Source organism: Populus nigra, chromosome 3, assembly GCF_951802175.1.
Source record: "Populus nigra chromosome 3, ddPopNigr1.1, whole genome shotgun sequence".
Lineage (NCBI taxonomy): Eukaryota > Viridiplantae > Streptophyta > Magnoliopsida > Malpighiales > Salicaceae > Populus > Populus nigra.
Window position 1 is genome coordinate 17,935,313 of NC_084854.1, and position 17,757 is coordinate 17,953,069.

The following is a 17,757-nucleotide window of genomic DNA, read 5'->3' on the forward strand; positions in this document are numbered from 1 at the left end:
AAAAAGTAACAACCTTAACAAACAAAAAAAAAAGACCATCCCTCGTACTAGTCCTCTAACTGTATAAAGTCTCTCAATTGAATCCCCTAGCTACCAGTTTGATCAAATGGACTTGACCTCTATGTATTTCTTCTTTATATGACGAAGCTCCTGTTTGGAAGTGCGGTTCAAATGGAGATTGATAAAATTAATTATTTTTTATTTAAAATTATTTTTTATATTTTTAGATCATTTTAATATGTTGATACAAAAAAATAAATTTTAAAAAAATATTATTTTAATTTATTAAAAAAATATTTTAAAAAACAACCGCTGGAACTATCAAACACCTTCAAGTCATTAAACATTTCACAGTCATGTATTTTCTAATCTAATGATATATATATTTTAAATTTTAAACATAAAAAAGAACACATGTGCAACTGAAAGATAAATTATTTCAATCATGTCTTAACTTGCCCTTCTAAAATTAATTGAAAGTAATTGTATAGTAATTTCACATGCAAAACCCGAGAGAGCACGTGACTAGTATGTGCATTATTTAACGATATCTCCTGTTATTTTAACAAAAGGACCCAATGTGGGACGCAATTGAGAAAATCGTTAATGGGGTGGACTGATATGAGATTTGCCCTAAATTAAACGATACTAATAAAAACAATTAACTTCTCACCCATGGAGAAAAAAAAAAAAAAAACCAAAGCATATTACGATCACACCACCAAATAAATCGCACCGCTTTCCTTTCTCTCTCCGACAATGGAATTCTAGAGAGAGAAAAATTGCAAAAAAAAAAAAAAAAGGAAAAGAAAAACAAGTTCAGGTTCAATTCACCTGTACCAGACTTTGAAGTCAGTCTCTCTCTCTCTCTCTATCTAAAGATGGCGGTTTTACTCTTTTTTTAACCTCTAAAGAAAAGAAGAAAAAAATTTCTCCATGGAAATGCCCGGTCGAAGATCCAACTACACTCTCCTTAGCCAGCAGGCAGAAGAGCAACAGCAAGCAGCGGCAGCATACTACGAGTCGTCTCTCTCAGGTGACTCGAAAAACAACAAACTAACAATAAAGCAAGAGAGGAGCTTCGTGGATTGGGAGTCGGATCATAGAGCAATAGCAAATCAACAGCAAGGAAACAGTAATCGAATTGGTTTGTATCCATCCTCTGCAGCGATCGGGTTACAAAGGCAATCGAGCGGGAGTAGTTTCGGAGAGAGTTCGTTATCGGGAGAGTATTACCCGCCGACGACTCTGTCAACGGGCGGAGGAAATGAGATTGATCAGGCGTATGGGTACGAGGATGGGAATTTTGTGAGGGCGGCGGCCAGACCTCCCATGGATGTATCTGCTAATAATGGATCGTCAGGGAAGAGTTGGGCGCAGCAAACTGAGGAAAGTTATCAGTTACAGCTGGCTTTGGCTTTGAGATTGTCGTCCGAAGCCACCTGTGCTGACGATCCTCATTTTTTGGATCCAGTTCCGGATGAATCAGCCTTGCGCTCCTCTACCTCTAACTCGCCAGAGGCCTTGTCTCATCGATTTTGGGTATGCTTTCTACTTTATTGCCTGATGAGAATAATGTATGGGTGATATAGAAACGTTGAACTCTTAGATAGCTAGGGAGATGAGGGCAAATTAATTTAGTCGATAAATAATGTTTGAAATACATTCTAAATGATCATGCAATGAAAATGAACCAATAACATGGAAGACGGGATATGTTGTTTGAGATAATTTGGGGAAGGATTAAGTTTATCATTTTTTGGTTCGCTCATGACAAAAAGCTTAAAGTTCAGTGGTTGTACATCGTTAAGCTAGATCAAAATTCCTTTCTTTTAATTAGCCCTGCTGCAAATTCCTTTCTTCATCATCCCTGTTGCTCTTGGTGGATGATTGCATGGAATTGCTCTCATTTAGTTTTACTGATACTTCTCAATCTGTACCTTTAGATTGAACTTGTGACATGGAAGCAAACTTTACATTAAGCTTGCAGGAGCTGAGTAGACAACCGTTGTCTAACTGTCTTCCAAGTAGTTTCTTCTAGCTTTTGCTTTTGGCGGATCAAAACTCTCTCATCGTTGTATCTATCCTAGCCTAATAATATCACGCATGTTAGTTCATTTTAGTTTACTAAAGGGAAAGATCAAATATTCACAGTTCCCCTTTTTATTTGGTTCCTCCTATTACAAAATAATAAACCTTGATTATTGGCATTCACTGTGAAAAGATGCTCGTTAATAGTGTAATGCACATCAGGTGAATGGTTGCTTATCATACTTCAACAAAATTCCCGATGGATTTTACCTAATTCATGGAATGGATCCATATGTGTGGACTGTGTGCACTGATTTGCAAGATAATAGTCGTATTCCATCAATTGAATCACTGAAGTCTGTGGATCCCAATGCTGATTCTTCAATGGAAGTGGTTTTGATTGATCGACGTAGTGATTCGAACTTAAAGGAACTCCAAAATAGGGTCCATGGCATCTCTTGTAGCTCTATGACAACAAAAGAGGTAGTTGATCAGCTGGCAAAACTTGTTTGCAACCGGATGGGGTGAGTTCCAGTCTTTAATTGTGCAAAAATCTAGGTGGTAGCTTTTTAAATAATACTTTGTTCATCACATTTTTATTGCTATCATAAGGGGGCCAGCCAGCAGAGGAGAAGATGATTTCATTTCCATCTGGAAGGAATGCAGTGATAATCTAAAAGATTGCTTAGAATCTATTGTGGTTCCAATAGGCAGCCTATCCATTGGTCTATGTAGACATAGAGCTTTACTATTCAAGGTAAGATCTTTCATATTTTCATGCACTAATTTCTGTTTTTGGTTTCAACAGCTAACAAGGTTATTATTTGCAACTTTTATGTGAGTTGCTGTATTTTAATATTCATCTCAAGTATACTGAAGCATGTTTCTAAACAGTCTGGCTAAAGATTCCTGATTGTGAACTATTTTTCGTAATTTTTTCTTGGTAGCAGAAAGGGATTGATGGAAACTTGTATGATTTGTGTAGGTGTTAGCTGACACCATTGATTTACCATGTCGAATTGCAAAAGGCTGCAAATATTGTAAAAGGGATGATGGTTCCTCCTGTCTTGTTCGGTTCGGGCTTGACAGGTTATTATTGTTTCCTTTTTGCCAGATTGTGGTGTCTTTTTCTTATGATGTATTCCAATTCAACAATTTATCCAACTTAGTCAGTTGGTTTAAATGAAAAGCTAATTAATCCTGGTTAATTATGAGTTATTGACATTCTCTCATCATTGTAGATTTTTCCTTTGCATTCTTGTGAACACAACCTCCCTTTTTCTGGGATCTATTCAACTGCTCATTCCTTATTACATGTTAAGAACACTGGAGAAATTCATTTTAAGATTAACAAAGTAGAAACACTGCATACAAATTCAATGTAATCAATATCTTGTGTAAAGGTAAACAAAATTTTTTATATCAATAAATACTAAATTGCCAGTTGCTTGCTCTGGGTTTTTTTTGTTCTCCTTCTTTCTTCCTTCGGGTGCATCAATTGGATCATTCTTTTAATGATGCAATCATGATCTTTTTGGCAGTCTGGGACTTTGGCAACTGCATGTTTCATACTTACAGCTACAAGTTGCAAGCACCATCTGACAAAGTATGTTTAATTCATTTCAGGGAGTATCTAGTTGACTTAGTTGGGAGGCCTGGTTTTTTATGCGAGCCTGATTCCTTGCTTAACGGTCCTTCTTCCATCTCAATTTCTTCACCATTGCGCTTTCCTCGAATCAAATCAACTGAAAGTACTGTTGATTTCAGGCAATTGGCCAAACAATATTTCTTGGACTGCCAATCACTTAATCTTGTATTTGATGATGCGTCAACAGGTAAATATTTTAAAAAGAAGTTGTATAAACTACACAAGTCCATATTTCTTCGACTTGTCTCTGTATTTGTTTATTTGGCTTCAATATGCAATTTTTATTATCTGCTTGCATTGACGAGGGTGTCATTTGTGTTTGCCAATTTCTCATGTCATATGCCCTTCATTGGAAGCTTTAATTAATTGCCCAAAGTGATCGTTTTATAAGAATTTGCTACTAGATTCTTATATACTGTTATTGCTAATTTCTTTGTTTTGCTGCTAAAACTTGGTATTGGTTGATAGATTTGCTTTAGAGCATTGTGTCCTTGCATGAGGCAATTCAAATGCATAAAAACCCTTATAAAGTTTTTTTCCCCTACCAATGGAGAAATTATTAATTGTACCTAGTTCACAAGTGAGACCATGAACCAACCAACTATGTGAGGACACGATCATTTTTGTCTTTCCTTTGAATAAAAATTGTTTGTTTATTTTAAAGTTGATGATGTTGTCAAATAAGATGATATATCCTTCCACAATTGATTGGTCCCTAGTTGTGAACATGTTCATCTAATAATTTCTCTGGTAGAATACTCATACTTATCAAACCAAAGAACTGTACAATTATTTGTTCATTAAAATACTTAAATGTATTGGATGGATTACATTTCGATGACCTACTTTACTGTAGACATTCCTGATTTAATTTTATATATCCCATCTTGCACAGACTCCTGACATACGTTTCATATGCTCATTGCTTTACAATTCAAGAGTTTTAGTTTTTTAGCTATGAGGAAATTGTTGCAACTACATTTATGAAGCAGATAGACAAGACTGGTTTTGAAAAGAAGTTCATGAAGAAACTCAGAAGCTTCTTATATGAAGCTTCAAGTTGTTTTAATTATTTGTTTACTACTTAGCTTAAGACTTATAATTTAATTAGTATTTTATTATTGAAGAATCCTAATGCTAGATGTATTGTATTAATTTGGTAAGTTTTAATTATGAATTCTTTTCTATAAAGGATTTTAGGATTAATATAAATAGGTATATCTAGTTTATTTTGAAATTCAAACTATTTAAACTTTTGATAAAATATCAAAGATTTTCTATATTTCTCTATAGTGTTAGGTCTATAACCTTTGAGCTTGAGAACTCTAGTTTCTATCCAACTATTTGCCTCGTCAATTGGTATCAGAATAGGTTGGCCTCTTTGATGGATGGAGACGATAACAACCCACTAGGCAATGCATGAGTGGAGGCCCTCTGAGGTGTGTGATCGTTTGGAGCAAGCCATAGTAGATCTAACTCGGTTAATGGGTAACGCAAACAAGAATCGCGAGGAAGAGAGGAACTTGCCTGGAGACTTACCTTAAGGTAGGCTTAACCCAGACCTATTCTTGAAATTCCACCTAGACAACCAATTGTCCATGTGGATGGTATTGGTGGAGACGAATTTGATGAGATAGACCATCGTAACAAACACATGATTTTCGCATCAAGATATAAATTACAACATTCTATAGAGATTTGGACATAGAAGAATTCCTTGATTAGATTGCTGAATGTGGTAGGGTTAAAGAGTACTTAGGTTTCTTAGAAGAGAAGATGGTGAAATTGGTCGCATATAACCTGAAGGGTGGAGCTCCTTCCTAGTATAAACGTCAAACAAATACATGGTTAAGAGAAGGGAGACAACCTATTATGTCATGGATGTACATGAAGCGATTATTGCATGAGAGATTCCTCTCTCCTGACTATAAACAATATTTGTTTTAACGATACTAGGATTGTTCACAAGATAATAAATTTGTCAATGGGTATACCGTTGAATTTCAAAGGTTGGCAGAACATAACAAACTCCAAGAGATAGATAATCAGTAGGTTGCAAGGTTTATCAGAGATTTAAAGTTACAATCCAAGACAAGATCAAAGTATGGATGTTTACGCTCTCAAAGGTAAGTAATATGACGTTAAAGGCTGAGATGCTAATGAAAGAGAAGGTTGGTAGTAGTGAAAGATTTGATAGGTCCAATCCTTCTAGGAGACCATATAATGAGATAAGTAGATTCGGTCCTACTAATAAGGGGAAGGCAGCAAGCCAACTCTAAAGAGATAATGAACAAGTTGAAACAAACAAATTGAATAAACCCTATGCCATGCCAATGATAGCTAAGTGCTTTAAATGTGGAGAACCAGGACACCGTTCTAGTGATTGTAGGAGAGAAATCGGTCAATCTAATTAAAAGGCAATATGAGCCAGATCCCTACGATGATAAGGGTGAGCTGTGTGAACTTGATGGGTATGACAAAGAAGATTTTTATAAGGATGATGATGAGAGACAAACCTATGTGGTTAGAAAGATGCCGCTAACATTAAAGGTTGTTGCAGCGAAACAAGTTATTTCATAACCGTTGCACTATAAATAAAAACCTGTTTGACTTAATTATCTATAATGGAAGCTTTGAAAATATTATTGGTAAATATACTGTTGATAAATTGAAATTACCATAAGAACCTCATCTTGAACCTTACAAGATTGGATGAATTAAGTTAGTGAGAGAGATAAAGGTAAACCAATGATGTAGAGTACCTTTTTCCATTGGGAAGTATAGGGATGAAATGTATTGTGATGAGGTCAATATGGATGCTTGTAGTTTGATTTTTGGTAGGCCTTGACAATATGATGTGGATGCTAAACACCCGGGTAGATGTAATTTGTATAAAATTAGAAAGAATGGTGTGAGTTATACTCTTGTGTCTTTGAAGGGATAATCCAACCCTAAAGCTTTTAAAGTAGAGGGGAAGACTTTCTTACCATAACTAATTCAGGACTTGAGATGCAAGCAGGGGTATGGAAAACTGGGCAAATTCATGCATTGGTTGTGAAGACATTAGTGGATGAACATGCAAAAAAGAAAAGTACAAACATTCCTGAAACAATTAAGCCTTCATTTGCTGATTTTAAGGAGATTCTACATGATGAATTGCCAGATGGGTTGCCATCGATGAGAGACATTCAACATCATATTGATTTGGTGCCGGGAGCTAGCCTTTAAGTCTACCACATTACTGAATGAGCCCTAAGGAGGGTGAGATATTAAAGAAGGTAGAAGAGCTGTTGAGAAATGGTCAGATTCAAGAGAGTAAGTTCTTATGCATTTTCAGCATTGTTGACTCCAAAGAAGGATGACAATTGATGTTTGTGTGGACAATTGCGCCATTAACAAATAACCTTGGGATACAAGTTTCCAATCCTCGGTTAGATAACATGCTTGATCAGATACATAAGGCATCAATCTTTACGAAGATTGACTTGAGGAGCGGTTACCATCAATTTCGGATTCGGCCAGGTGATGAGTGAAAGACAACTTTCAAGACAAAAGAGGGATTGCATGAGTGGTTGGTTATGCCTTTTGGGCTATCTAATGCGCCAAACATTTTTATAAGGGTGATCTATTTTTTCTACGATCTTTTATAAATAAGTTAATGGTTGTTTATTTTGATGATATCTTGATTTATAGTACATCTGAGATTGATCACGTGGGACACTTGAGGAAGGTGCTTTAAGTGTTGCTAGAAAACAAATTATATGTGAATATGAAGAAGTGTAGTTTTATGACTGCTAAGCTACTGTTTTTAGGCTTTATTGTTAGTATAGATGATATACATGTTAATGATGAGAAGGTCCAGGCCAACCCCTAAAACAGATAACGAGGCTTGTAGTTTCCATGAGTTAACTATTTTTTATTGGTGATTCGTTAGAGATTTCAGTAATATTACGAGACCCATTACTGATTGCATGAAGAAAAGGAAATTTGATTGGGGGAGAAGAGGCAGAAAAGAACTTGGCTTTAATCAAAGAAAAATTAAGCAATGTTTCGGTTTTAGCACCTCTAAATTTTGACAAACTGTTTGAGGTAGAATGTAATGCTTGTGGTGTTGAGATTGGTGGAGTTCTATCCTAAAAGAAGAGACCCATGACATTTTTTGGTGAGAAGTTTAGTGATGCTAGGTTAAAGTAGTCCATATACAACAAAGAGTTCTATGCTATTTTTTTTTTACTCTTATGAAGTGAGAGCATTATCTGATTGGTAAAGAGTTCATGTTGTATTCTGACCATGAGGCGTTGAGATTTTTACATAATCAGAGAAGAATAAGTACTGACATGTATGCAAGATGGGTTACTTACCTCCAATGGTTTCCAATTAGAATTGTGTATAAGGTTGGGGTTCAAAATAAAGTTGTTAATGCTTTGAGTAGAAGAGCAACCTTGCTGGTTACTCTTAAGGTATTACTGAATTCAATTGTTTGAAAGAGTTGTACGAGTATGATGAGGATTTCAGTTAGGTATGGAAGAAGCGTTAAAATCTGCTTGCTGATGACTTTCACATTCATGATGGATTTTTGATGAAAGGTAATCAACTTTGCATCCCTCAGCCTTCATTACAGGAGAAGGTGATTCAGGATTTGCATGGAGGAGTTCTGATTGGTCACGTGGGGTGACATAAGACTACTAATGCTGTCCTTGATGATATTATTGGCCTCACTTGAAACGGGATATTGGTAAGTTTATGCAAAAATATTATATTTGTCAAACTACCAATGAACCAAGTAGAGAATACAAGTCTATATATATATGCCTCTAATTATTCTTAAATACATATGGAAGGACATATGGAAGGACTTGTCTATGGATTTTGTACTTGGATTACCTCATGCATAAAGGGATGGATTCTGTATTTGTTGTAGTTAACAGGTTCTCAAAGATGATGCATGACACATTTTATTCCTTGTAAAAAAATGAATGATGTGTCTGCTGTTGCTCAACTTTTCTTCCGAGTGGTGGTTCATTTACATGGGTGTTGAAGACCATCACTTTTGATTTGGACAGTAAGTTTCTCGGTCACTTTTGGCATACGTTATGGAAATGGTATGATTCTTCATTAGAGTTCAGTAGCACAAATCCACAGATAGATAGGTAGACCACTGGATTGAACATTTGTTAAAGAGCATTTGCGGTGACAAGCTGAAACAATGAGATTATGCCCTTGCACAAGCACAGTGCTAGACACAGTGCCACAGTAAATCACAATTTGAGATTGTATTATCTACAGTGTCCTAAGCATTTGCTAGATCCGATGCCAATTCAAAAGGGTGTTGGGTTTAATAGGGCTACGAAGAAGATGACTATGGATGCGCAAGCTACTGTGGAGGATGTGAAGCAGAAGTTGATGAGGTTCAATACCAAATATAAGGAAGTTGTTGATATACACTGCCTAGCTAAAGTGTTCAAGGAAGGAAATAAGGTGATGGTGTTCTTTCACAACAAGAGATTTCCGATGGGATCGTATAGCAAACTACAACAAAAGAAATATGGTCTTTACACTGTCTTGGCAAAGATTAGTGACAATGTTTATGTTATTGATTTACCTGATTATAGGAGTATTTCTAGAACTTTTAATTTGTCATACATTTATTATTTCTATGATGATCAACCTTTGTATCTAAAGCTTAGAGATGACTCAACGAGTCTTTTGCAAGTAGAAGGATTGGCGAGAAGCGTGTTGCAACAACATTTATGTACCAAATAGACAAGTCCAATCTTGAAAAGAGTATGTGAAAAAATACATAAGCATGTGACATGAAGCTTGAATTTGTTTTAATTATTTTCCTAGTTAATTTTGGATTTTAATTATTTATTTTCTATTTAGCTTAGAATTTATAATTTAATTAGTATTTTACTTTGTAAGAATCTTAATGCTAAATAGATTCGATTAATTAGGTAAGTTTTAATGAGGAATTCTTTTCTATAAAAGATTTAGATTTTTAATAAAATATCAAAGATTTTCTTTCTTTCTCTATTGTGTTAGAGCCTTAACCTTAGAGTTTGAGAACCAATTTCTATCCACGCTATTTGCCACGTCACATGAGACTTATTTGATGGTTCTAATCTGCATGCTTTAGCTTCTTTGTAACTTTGATAACCGAAGACCAAGCAGATGGTTGTGTGGTATAATAACCTTCTCTCTTCTCATAATTGATTTTGGAGAAAAAGCCTTGATCTTGGGTGGCAATCCAATCACTTTTGGAAGGATAGGAAGCCATGTTGACTTCTTATGTGTATTTAAGAGACCTCCTTTGTTAAATTAGGTTTTCTTTTTTACTCTTTAGCATGATAAGTTAAATACTTCATCAGTGTTAATATGTGTTTAAACAAACGGGTGTTTTGCTTTGAATAATTTAGTTTGGGTTTGATAGAGTATAAAAATAAGTTAATGGTTTGGTTAGTTGGAAAATCTTGTAAGGGTAAATTGTAAAAGTTGGTCAAAGTAGAGATAATTACTGAACAAATTATTCAGTGCAATTATTAAGAGAAGACACATAAAGTACAAAAAACCATCTATCTCTACTTTTGAAGTAATGGTTTTTCCTTGTGCTTATATGCTTTTTCTAATTTTGGTTTAAGAATTACGTTTAACTTTAGATGGTAGTTGCTGAGGTGGTGTATTATCTTTATGGTTAATTTGTTACGAACTTCTTAGCCAGAAGCTCACCTCATTTTTAAGTTTAATGTAGATTGATAATTACTAATTTAGGGAATTGCACCTTTTTAAAGTCTGCTAACCATGTGCTTGTCATATGAGCATAATAAACAGGTCATGTTGATGTGGTTTGTGTGCATTTTATATTTCCATATTATTTCCATTAGTTCTTGTCTTTTTCTGTTTTTTTCCAATCCAATCCAATTACAATCATATACACATTCATTTTGATTTCCTTAGTTCCATTATCCATATGTGATGTATGATATGCTGACCATCAAATTTACTAAACTTTGCTAAGATTCCCCCCTCTGCTAGGTAGTATATATGTCTAATTATTGAATTCCCATGCGAAACTGGAATTTGATTTTGATGTTTCTGTTTTTCTATCGAATCCAAAGTGTAAAATTGGGCTTTTGCATCCATTAGTTTTCCATGTAGAGAAGAAAATGCTAAGTTTCCATTGTTATTGACTGCTGTAATTGCAGGTACTGTTCATGATGGTGAAGCTCCTGGATTTTCCATGTATCCTAAAAAAACTGACAGGACAGACTCGGAAATAAGTAACCATGTGCAACTCCCAAGTAACAGCAATGAAATTTCTCAGTTACCTCTGCCACCGAAAGTTAGTCGGATAAGTAACCATGTGCAACTCCCAAGTAAAGATTCCATGTTTTCTGAAGGTAGTCAACTGCTTTCTGGTAAAACAAGTAAAGAACTTTCAATTGATGCGGAGGATTCGGATATTCCATGGAATGATCTTGTTTTAAAAGAGAGAATTGGAGCAGGTACTTTTCTTGATAGACTTGGAAAGAAAAAAACATGATCATGGTATATTAGCATAGCACCCATGCTTCTCCCATGCCATTATGCTATTGGCCCCAATTTTCTTGGGGAGACTGCACTTATTTTGTGAATGGGTGTATTTTCAGGTTCTTTTGGAACTGTCCATCGTGCTGACTGGCATGGCTCGGTAAGCTTTTCGTATTTTTTTATGCAGTTGCATCACGATAGAAATGGTGAAGACATGTTTTGCACTCTGATTTCTTCTCTGGTTTCTGAATGTTGATCACAATCCATGATAGGTTAGTGTAGGATATGTTTATATTTATTTGGGGTGGAGATTTTAAGAATGGTTATTTGCCTGACCACTTGATGGAATCTGAAGGAATATGGAAACTTAAGCTATATGGGACAATGTTTAATTTCGGTAAAATCCAAATTAAAAAGGAAAACGAGTTGAATTTTATTATTTGCTTGCCTTTTATCTCAACATAGCATCCGAAGGACTATAACATTCACCTGATCAGATAGTTCTATGGGCCGCAGCTATGGTGTTATGTTCAAGCAATATTGGAGCCTTCAAGTTCTTGCTGGGACTGCAATCAACATACCTAGGATGTATTTTTTATCACCCAATATTTTTGCATTTTTATTTGCCAAGAAAAGCCTGTCCTTATCTTGTTCCAATTTTTCTTTTTTATCTGCACTCCTCTCTTGCTGCATTACTGTCATTCTTGCATTTGAAAATAGAAGGATGCACATTTATATATAGTCATTTTTTAGTGGATATTTAAATATTGTTTGCCTTCTCCATTGATTGAATTTTCTTGAGGTCATTTTTAAACTAATATATTCTATGATCCAATCAATTGCACAACATTTTGAATATATGTGGTAATTGCAGGATGTTGCTGTGAAAATTCTCATGGAGCAAGACTTTCATGCTGAACGCTTTAAGGAATTTCTGAGGGAGGTGTGTTTTATCTAGAATTGAGCGTGATGTGCACTAAGCTCAAGAATTTTTTTTTTTTTTCTATTTCTTCGTTTGTATTTGATATGTGAAGCTTCATATCTTTTGTTCAGGTTGCAATAATGAAACGCTTGCGGCATCCAAATATTGTTCTTTTTATGGGTGCAGTTACTCAACCACCGAACTTATCCATAGTGACAGAATATTTATCAAGGTTCTGTTATTTCTTAGAAACACCCCTCCTATTTCTTGTATAACGTGGTCTCTGTAGAGTAAAACCGTTGTCTACTTCACTTATTTGAATGTAAATCTTATCGCTGTTGAAGTTAAACCAACTAAATATTTTTGTTTGCACTGCAGGGGTAGCTTGTATAGGCTTTTGCGCAAGTCAGGTGCAAGAGAGGTGCTGGATGAAAGGCGTCGGTTGAATATGGCTTATGATGTGGTATGCATGTGAAAACTTCATGTTTACTGTAATCTCTTCCTTTTCTATATTTAAACTTGTCATGGGCATTCAATATCAATATCGTCTCCTTGTCTGGGATAGCTAATTGAGTTTTCGTTGTTGTTCACAGGCAAAGGGTATGAATTATCTTCACAAACGTAATCCCCCCATTGTCCATAGAGATCTAAAATCTCCTAATCTTTTGGTTGACAAAAAATATACAGTGAAGGTAAGGCTGATAAATCCTTGCATGTAGGGGTAAGACTGCCAATTTCCCATTTTATGATTAGAGAGGAGGGAAACATAATTAAACTCTGTTGCCTTTTGCAATCATGAATTTAATTTGTAATATATGAAGCCTTGGTAGGCGTTGAAGAATATACTGTTAAACAACTGGATCTAGGTAATTCACAGGGCTTGTTATCTTTTTCCCTACATGGTTAGATGCTATCATGTCCTGGTATTGTTGCTTGCTATGGTTTTGCTTTGATTATTTCTGGGTTGTCTGGTAGATGAAAGCTAGCCTGTTCAGGATAGTCATTTTTCTTGCTTGTATGATGCATCACATTGGCAATGCTTTGCAAAAAATTTTATTGACAAGTTCCAATTCAACATGAGTGTTGATTTCATATACTGCATGATGAAGTTGCGAACTTCAGCACAGTGAAGAGATAGTAGCATCACTTTTTTTCACTAACAGAATTTCTTTAGTAGATGTAAAGATTAATGCGATATTATTTTATGCCTCAATTAGAAGGATATGTGATTCTGTTAACTAGCGAGCACGTTTATGAAGGAAAATTTGCTTGGCATCTTTTGTTTTCTTTTGTAAGAATTGCTGTGTACCAGGGTGTGTCCTGGGGCCTCCAAATGTTGTTTTATTTCTTTTTTCCCTTCTGTTAAGATTTCAGTTTTGTTATCAAGTGCTTCTTTTACTTTGTTACATGTCTTTCCCTTTTGCTTGCTTTGTCTGATCCATTCAGGTTTGTGATTTTGGGCTTTCTCGTTTCAAAGCAAACACATTTCTTTCATCAAAGTCAGCAGCAGGGACTGTAAGTGCAGTAAAACTTAACAACAACAACATGACTCGATCTTTGTTTTAAGGTGGCATGGGACACTCTTTATTAAAAATATATGCTTAACAATACCTTTTCCAATTTATTAGCCTGAGTGGATGGCACCTGAAGTTCTCCGTGATGAACTTTCAAATGAGAAGTCTGACGTATACAGCTTTGGTGTAATCTTGTGGGAGCTAGCAACATTGCAGCAACCTTGGAGCAATTTAAATGCAGCACAGGTTTGTGTTATGATAGTTTCATTTTTGATTTGGAAATGATAGAATTTGAATGGGCAGATTATCCCATGTTGGCAATTTTACTCATTATTGCAATTAGGATTAAGAAAAATCTTGGAAATGGATACTCAGAATATTATTAAATGAGACAATATCCCACAAGTAGATGTCTGCATTAATAACAAGTCAGTTGAAACTATAAAAAAGACACCCGCCAGTTTAGGCCTCTCTAATTTATAGGACCCACATATTGTGTTTTATCCTTCCTCAAGGTCCTCAGTTGGAAAGTTGCTTTCTGACGCTAGCTTTTATGCCTAGACATCCCATACAAAATAGATGCCTTTCCCTTCACGTTCCACGCATTTAGCTGAAGTTATGTGTTCATCATAAATGGGCACATGACCTATTTTTAAGGTGTCCACCTCCAGGCTGCAGCAATGGGCTAAAATAGGGCCAGTTATATTGCTTGAGAGGTGTACAAGCTGTTTGTGTGTTTTTTATTAAAGCTTTTAGAGCTTATTTAGGAGCCAGACTGCTGCATGTGTGTGGTTATTGAAGTTGTTTCATTTTATTTAAGTGTTGCAAAATATACCCTCGTTTTGGTTATTGTGGTGGCCGCCAGTTCTGCTGTCTCTCATTCACATACTCCAGCACTCCTATGTGGGATGATTTTATTATGCCTGTATTCATCCTTTTCTTTTCTTTTCTTTTTCATGGCTGATGCAAGTTCGGTTCCTTGGTACATTGTGTTTTTGCAATCACTGGTGACAATACATTGTTTGGAATCGATTACAAGATATAGATTATGGATATGGATACTATCTTATAGGTTGTGGCAGCTGTTGGTTTCAAGGGCAAAAGGCTTGAGATTCCACGGGATTTAAATCCTCATGTGGCTGCTTTAATAGAAGCGTGCTGGGCCAAGTAAGTTGCAACCCTTTTCAGTTAGTTGTACACACTATTTTCACCCCCATTGTTTTTTATTTATACGAATGGTTTCCTACAGTGAACCATGGAAACGACCTTCCTTCGCCAGCATCATGGATTCATTGAGGTCATTGATTAAACCTCCGACATCCCAGCCTGGTCTTGCGGGCATGACTTTGCTTGCCTGAAGGATTGGAACACCGGCAGTCTGATTTGTGCACATAATACAGCATTCTTTTGAGATTGGTGTCTGACAGGAATAACCACTGTCTAATCGCCTTAGGTGCAATCAGCTTGATATGCTAACATTGAATGATGCCTGAATCTAAAGTCAGCATTACCTTTTCTGCTGCGACGTGTATTGTTTGCCTAGGTGGGTAAATTGTATAAAGTCTTGTAATTTTGCATGTAAAGTCTGTAACTTAAATTAGCTTTAATGAGAAGTAGCTTCCTCGGCATTCAACATTTGAGAATTGAGCACGAAAAGGTAATCTTCATTTGCTATCAGATTTCAATTTTTCACCCGACTTTGCTCGAACAGCCAAACAATACAACAATTCAAAGTAAAATAAATCGATAGCTTTTTCATTAATCAACTAAGTGTAAATTTATTTCCACACATTTAAAAAATCTGTACAACTTAACAAATGCTCTATAAATGAAGGTTTTTAGAGTCTGTTTTCAAGAGGGTGAGAGTGGTAGGATTTGTTTTTTAAAGTGATATTTATTAGATAATATATTAAAAAAATATATTTTTTAAAAAATATTTTTAATCAGTATAATCTAAAAATTTATATATAAAAAATTAATTTCACATAAAAATAAATTAATTTTTGTGAAATGCAATTAGAGGCATGATAGGTGATCAAATGTTAACCATCCAAATTGTTTCCTTTTAAATTTATTTATTTTAAAGATTTTATTTTAATTAAAATTTAGCTATTCATCATATATGAGCTAGTGAAATTATAACGGATGAATTCTCAGGTTTAATTTCTATGGATGAATTTTTCAAGAGCACCTCATTGCATCCAGGTTGAAAAGGATAAACTGTATAAGGTATAGTTGTCCTCTATTGAGTTGAGCTATTACAACAATATCTCAATCGTGTGGGGGAATTACTGTTCCCCCCACACATATTTTACTGTGAATTATAATAATAATTTACAGTGATTTTTCTCTTTATTTTTTTTTACTCGCTAACTTTTCTCTTTTTTTTTCTCTTCTTTTTCTTTTTTTTTCCTAAATTTTTTTTCAACTTTCCTATTTTTTTTCATTTATTTTTTTTGTTGATTTTACCTTTTAAATATTGACCTGGTTAAAATTTTTGTTTTTAAATTTTTTTTCTTTAAAATACTGTAAATTGCTGCGATGTTTTTCCACATAGTTTTTCTATTTTATTTCTTTATTTTTCAAAATTATATTTGTCGATTTTTTTTAATATTGAGCTGATTGAGAATTTAGTTTTTAAATTTTTTTCTTTGAAACATTGTTGATTGCTACAGTGTTTCTCCGCATGGTTTTTTTCTTCAAAATTATCTTTTTTTATTTTATTTTTTAATATTAAGCTGGTTAAAAATTACAGTTACAATATGTTAGGAAAGCACTGTAACTTTTTTTAAAAATTACTGTTGATTGCTACAGTATTTTTTCCCACATGATTTTTTTTTTATAATGTTTTTTTCTAAAATTATCTTTGTCAATTTTTTAAAAAAATATTAAGCTGGTTAAGAATTGCAATTACAGGTAAATACACGTTTTTCCTCACAAAACACTATGGATTGATACAGTTTTTCCTCACATGGTTTTCTTCCAATTTCTTTTGTGTTTTTTTTTTTTGATATTTTTTTTCAAAATTATCTTCGTTGATTTTTTTTTTAATATTGAGTTGGTTAAAATTTAACTTTATAGTAAAGCTTAATTATGTGGGGAAAACATTATAGCTTTGTCCATAAAATATTGTGGATTGATACAGTGTCTCTCCGCATAATTTTTTTTATAATTTTTTTTAAATTATCTTTTATAATTTTATTTTTTTTAATATTAAATTGTTTGTAAATTATAATTATAAGTCATTACAAATAAGGCTAAATCATGTAGGGAAGCACTGTAGCTTTCATCACAAAACACTGTGAATTGCTATAGTGTTTCCAACATGATTTTTTTTCTTTTTTTTTTGGTGTTTGTTTTGTTATCTTTTTTTCTAAAATTGTCTCTGTCGATTTTTTTTTTTAATATTGAGCTGATTAAGAATTTAGCTTTGTAATTTTTTTTCTTTAAAACACTGTGAATTGTTGCAGTGTTTTTCCATGTAATTTTTTTATGATTTTTTCCAAAATTATCTTTGTCAATTTTTTTGAATATTGAGTTGGTTAAAAATTATAATTAAAATAAAACTAAATCATATGAGGAAAGCGTTGTAGTTTTTCTCACAAAACACTGTGGATTGCTACAATATTTCTCTAAATGGTTTTTTATTTTATTTTATTGGGAAAAGCGCTATAGTTTTCCTCACAAAACATTGTCAATTACTACAACGTTTTTTCTCATGGGTTTTTTTCATTCCAAAATTATCTTTGTTGGTTTTTTTTATATTAAGTTGGTAGAGAATTTAGCTTTATAATTTTTTTTTCTTTTTATTAACTGAAAAGTTAAATCATGTGGCGAAAGCACTGTATTTTTCCTCACAAAATACGGTAAATTGCTACAAATTATTTTGTTCAGTCTCTAAGTTTTTGATCACCAACAAAATTTTTTTTTTCATCATGAAATATTTACTCCATCATACCTTTAATTTCTATTACTTATTTAGCGCTAGTTTACAATTATAACGCTATTAAATATATTTATTTTATAAACTCGCAGCAGCACGCTAGCATATCATCTGGTTAAATCTAAATTAGGGTTATCTGTAAAGAATTATGATAAGGTAGTCTGTGAATATC

General features: G+C 34.1%; 1 protein-coding gene across 2 annotated transcripts; it reads left to right on the plus strand.

The window, feature by feature from the left end:
- Nucleotides 1-738: 738 nt before the first annotated feature.
- Nucleotides 739-15,277, plus strand: LOC133689366 (serine/threonine-protein kinase CTR1-like). 2 transcript variants are annotated; one of them, XM_062109199.1, is made up of 15 exons: nt 742-1,542; nt 2,254-2,555; nt 2,644-2,788; nt 3,017-3,120; nt 3,658-3,866; nt 10,882-11,181; nt 11,326-11,366; nt 12,081-12,149; nt 12,260-12,360; nt 12,507-12,591; nt 12,722-12,820; nt 13,575-13,643; nt 13,757-13,888; nt 14,715-14,809; nt 14,892-15,277. In XM_062109199.1, exons 1-15 carry the CDS (start codon nt 937-939, stop codon nt 14,998-15,000), a joined length of 2,466 nt encoding a protein of 821 aa, XP_061965183.1. In that variant the 5' UTR covers nt 742-936; the 3' UTR covers nt 15,001-15,277. The 2 variants fall into 2 exon arrangements, with proteins under 2 accessions (XP_061965184.1, XP_061965183.1); XM_062109200.1 differs by lacking the exon at nt 14,892-15,277 and having other exon boundaries at nt 739-1,542; nt 14,613-14,730.
- Nucleotides 15,278-17,757: the final 2,480 nt, after the last annotated feature.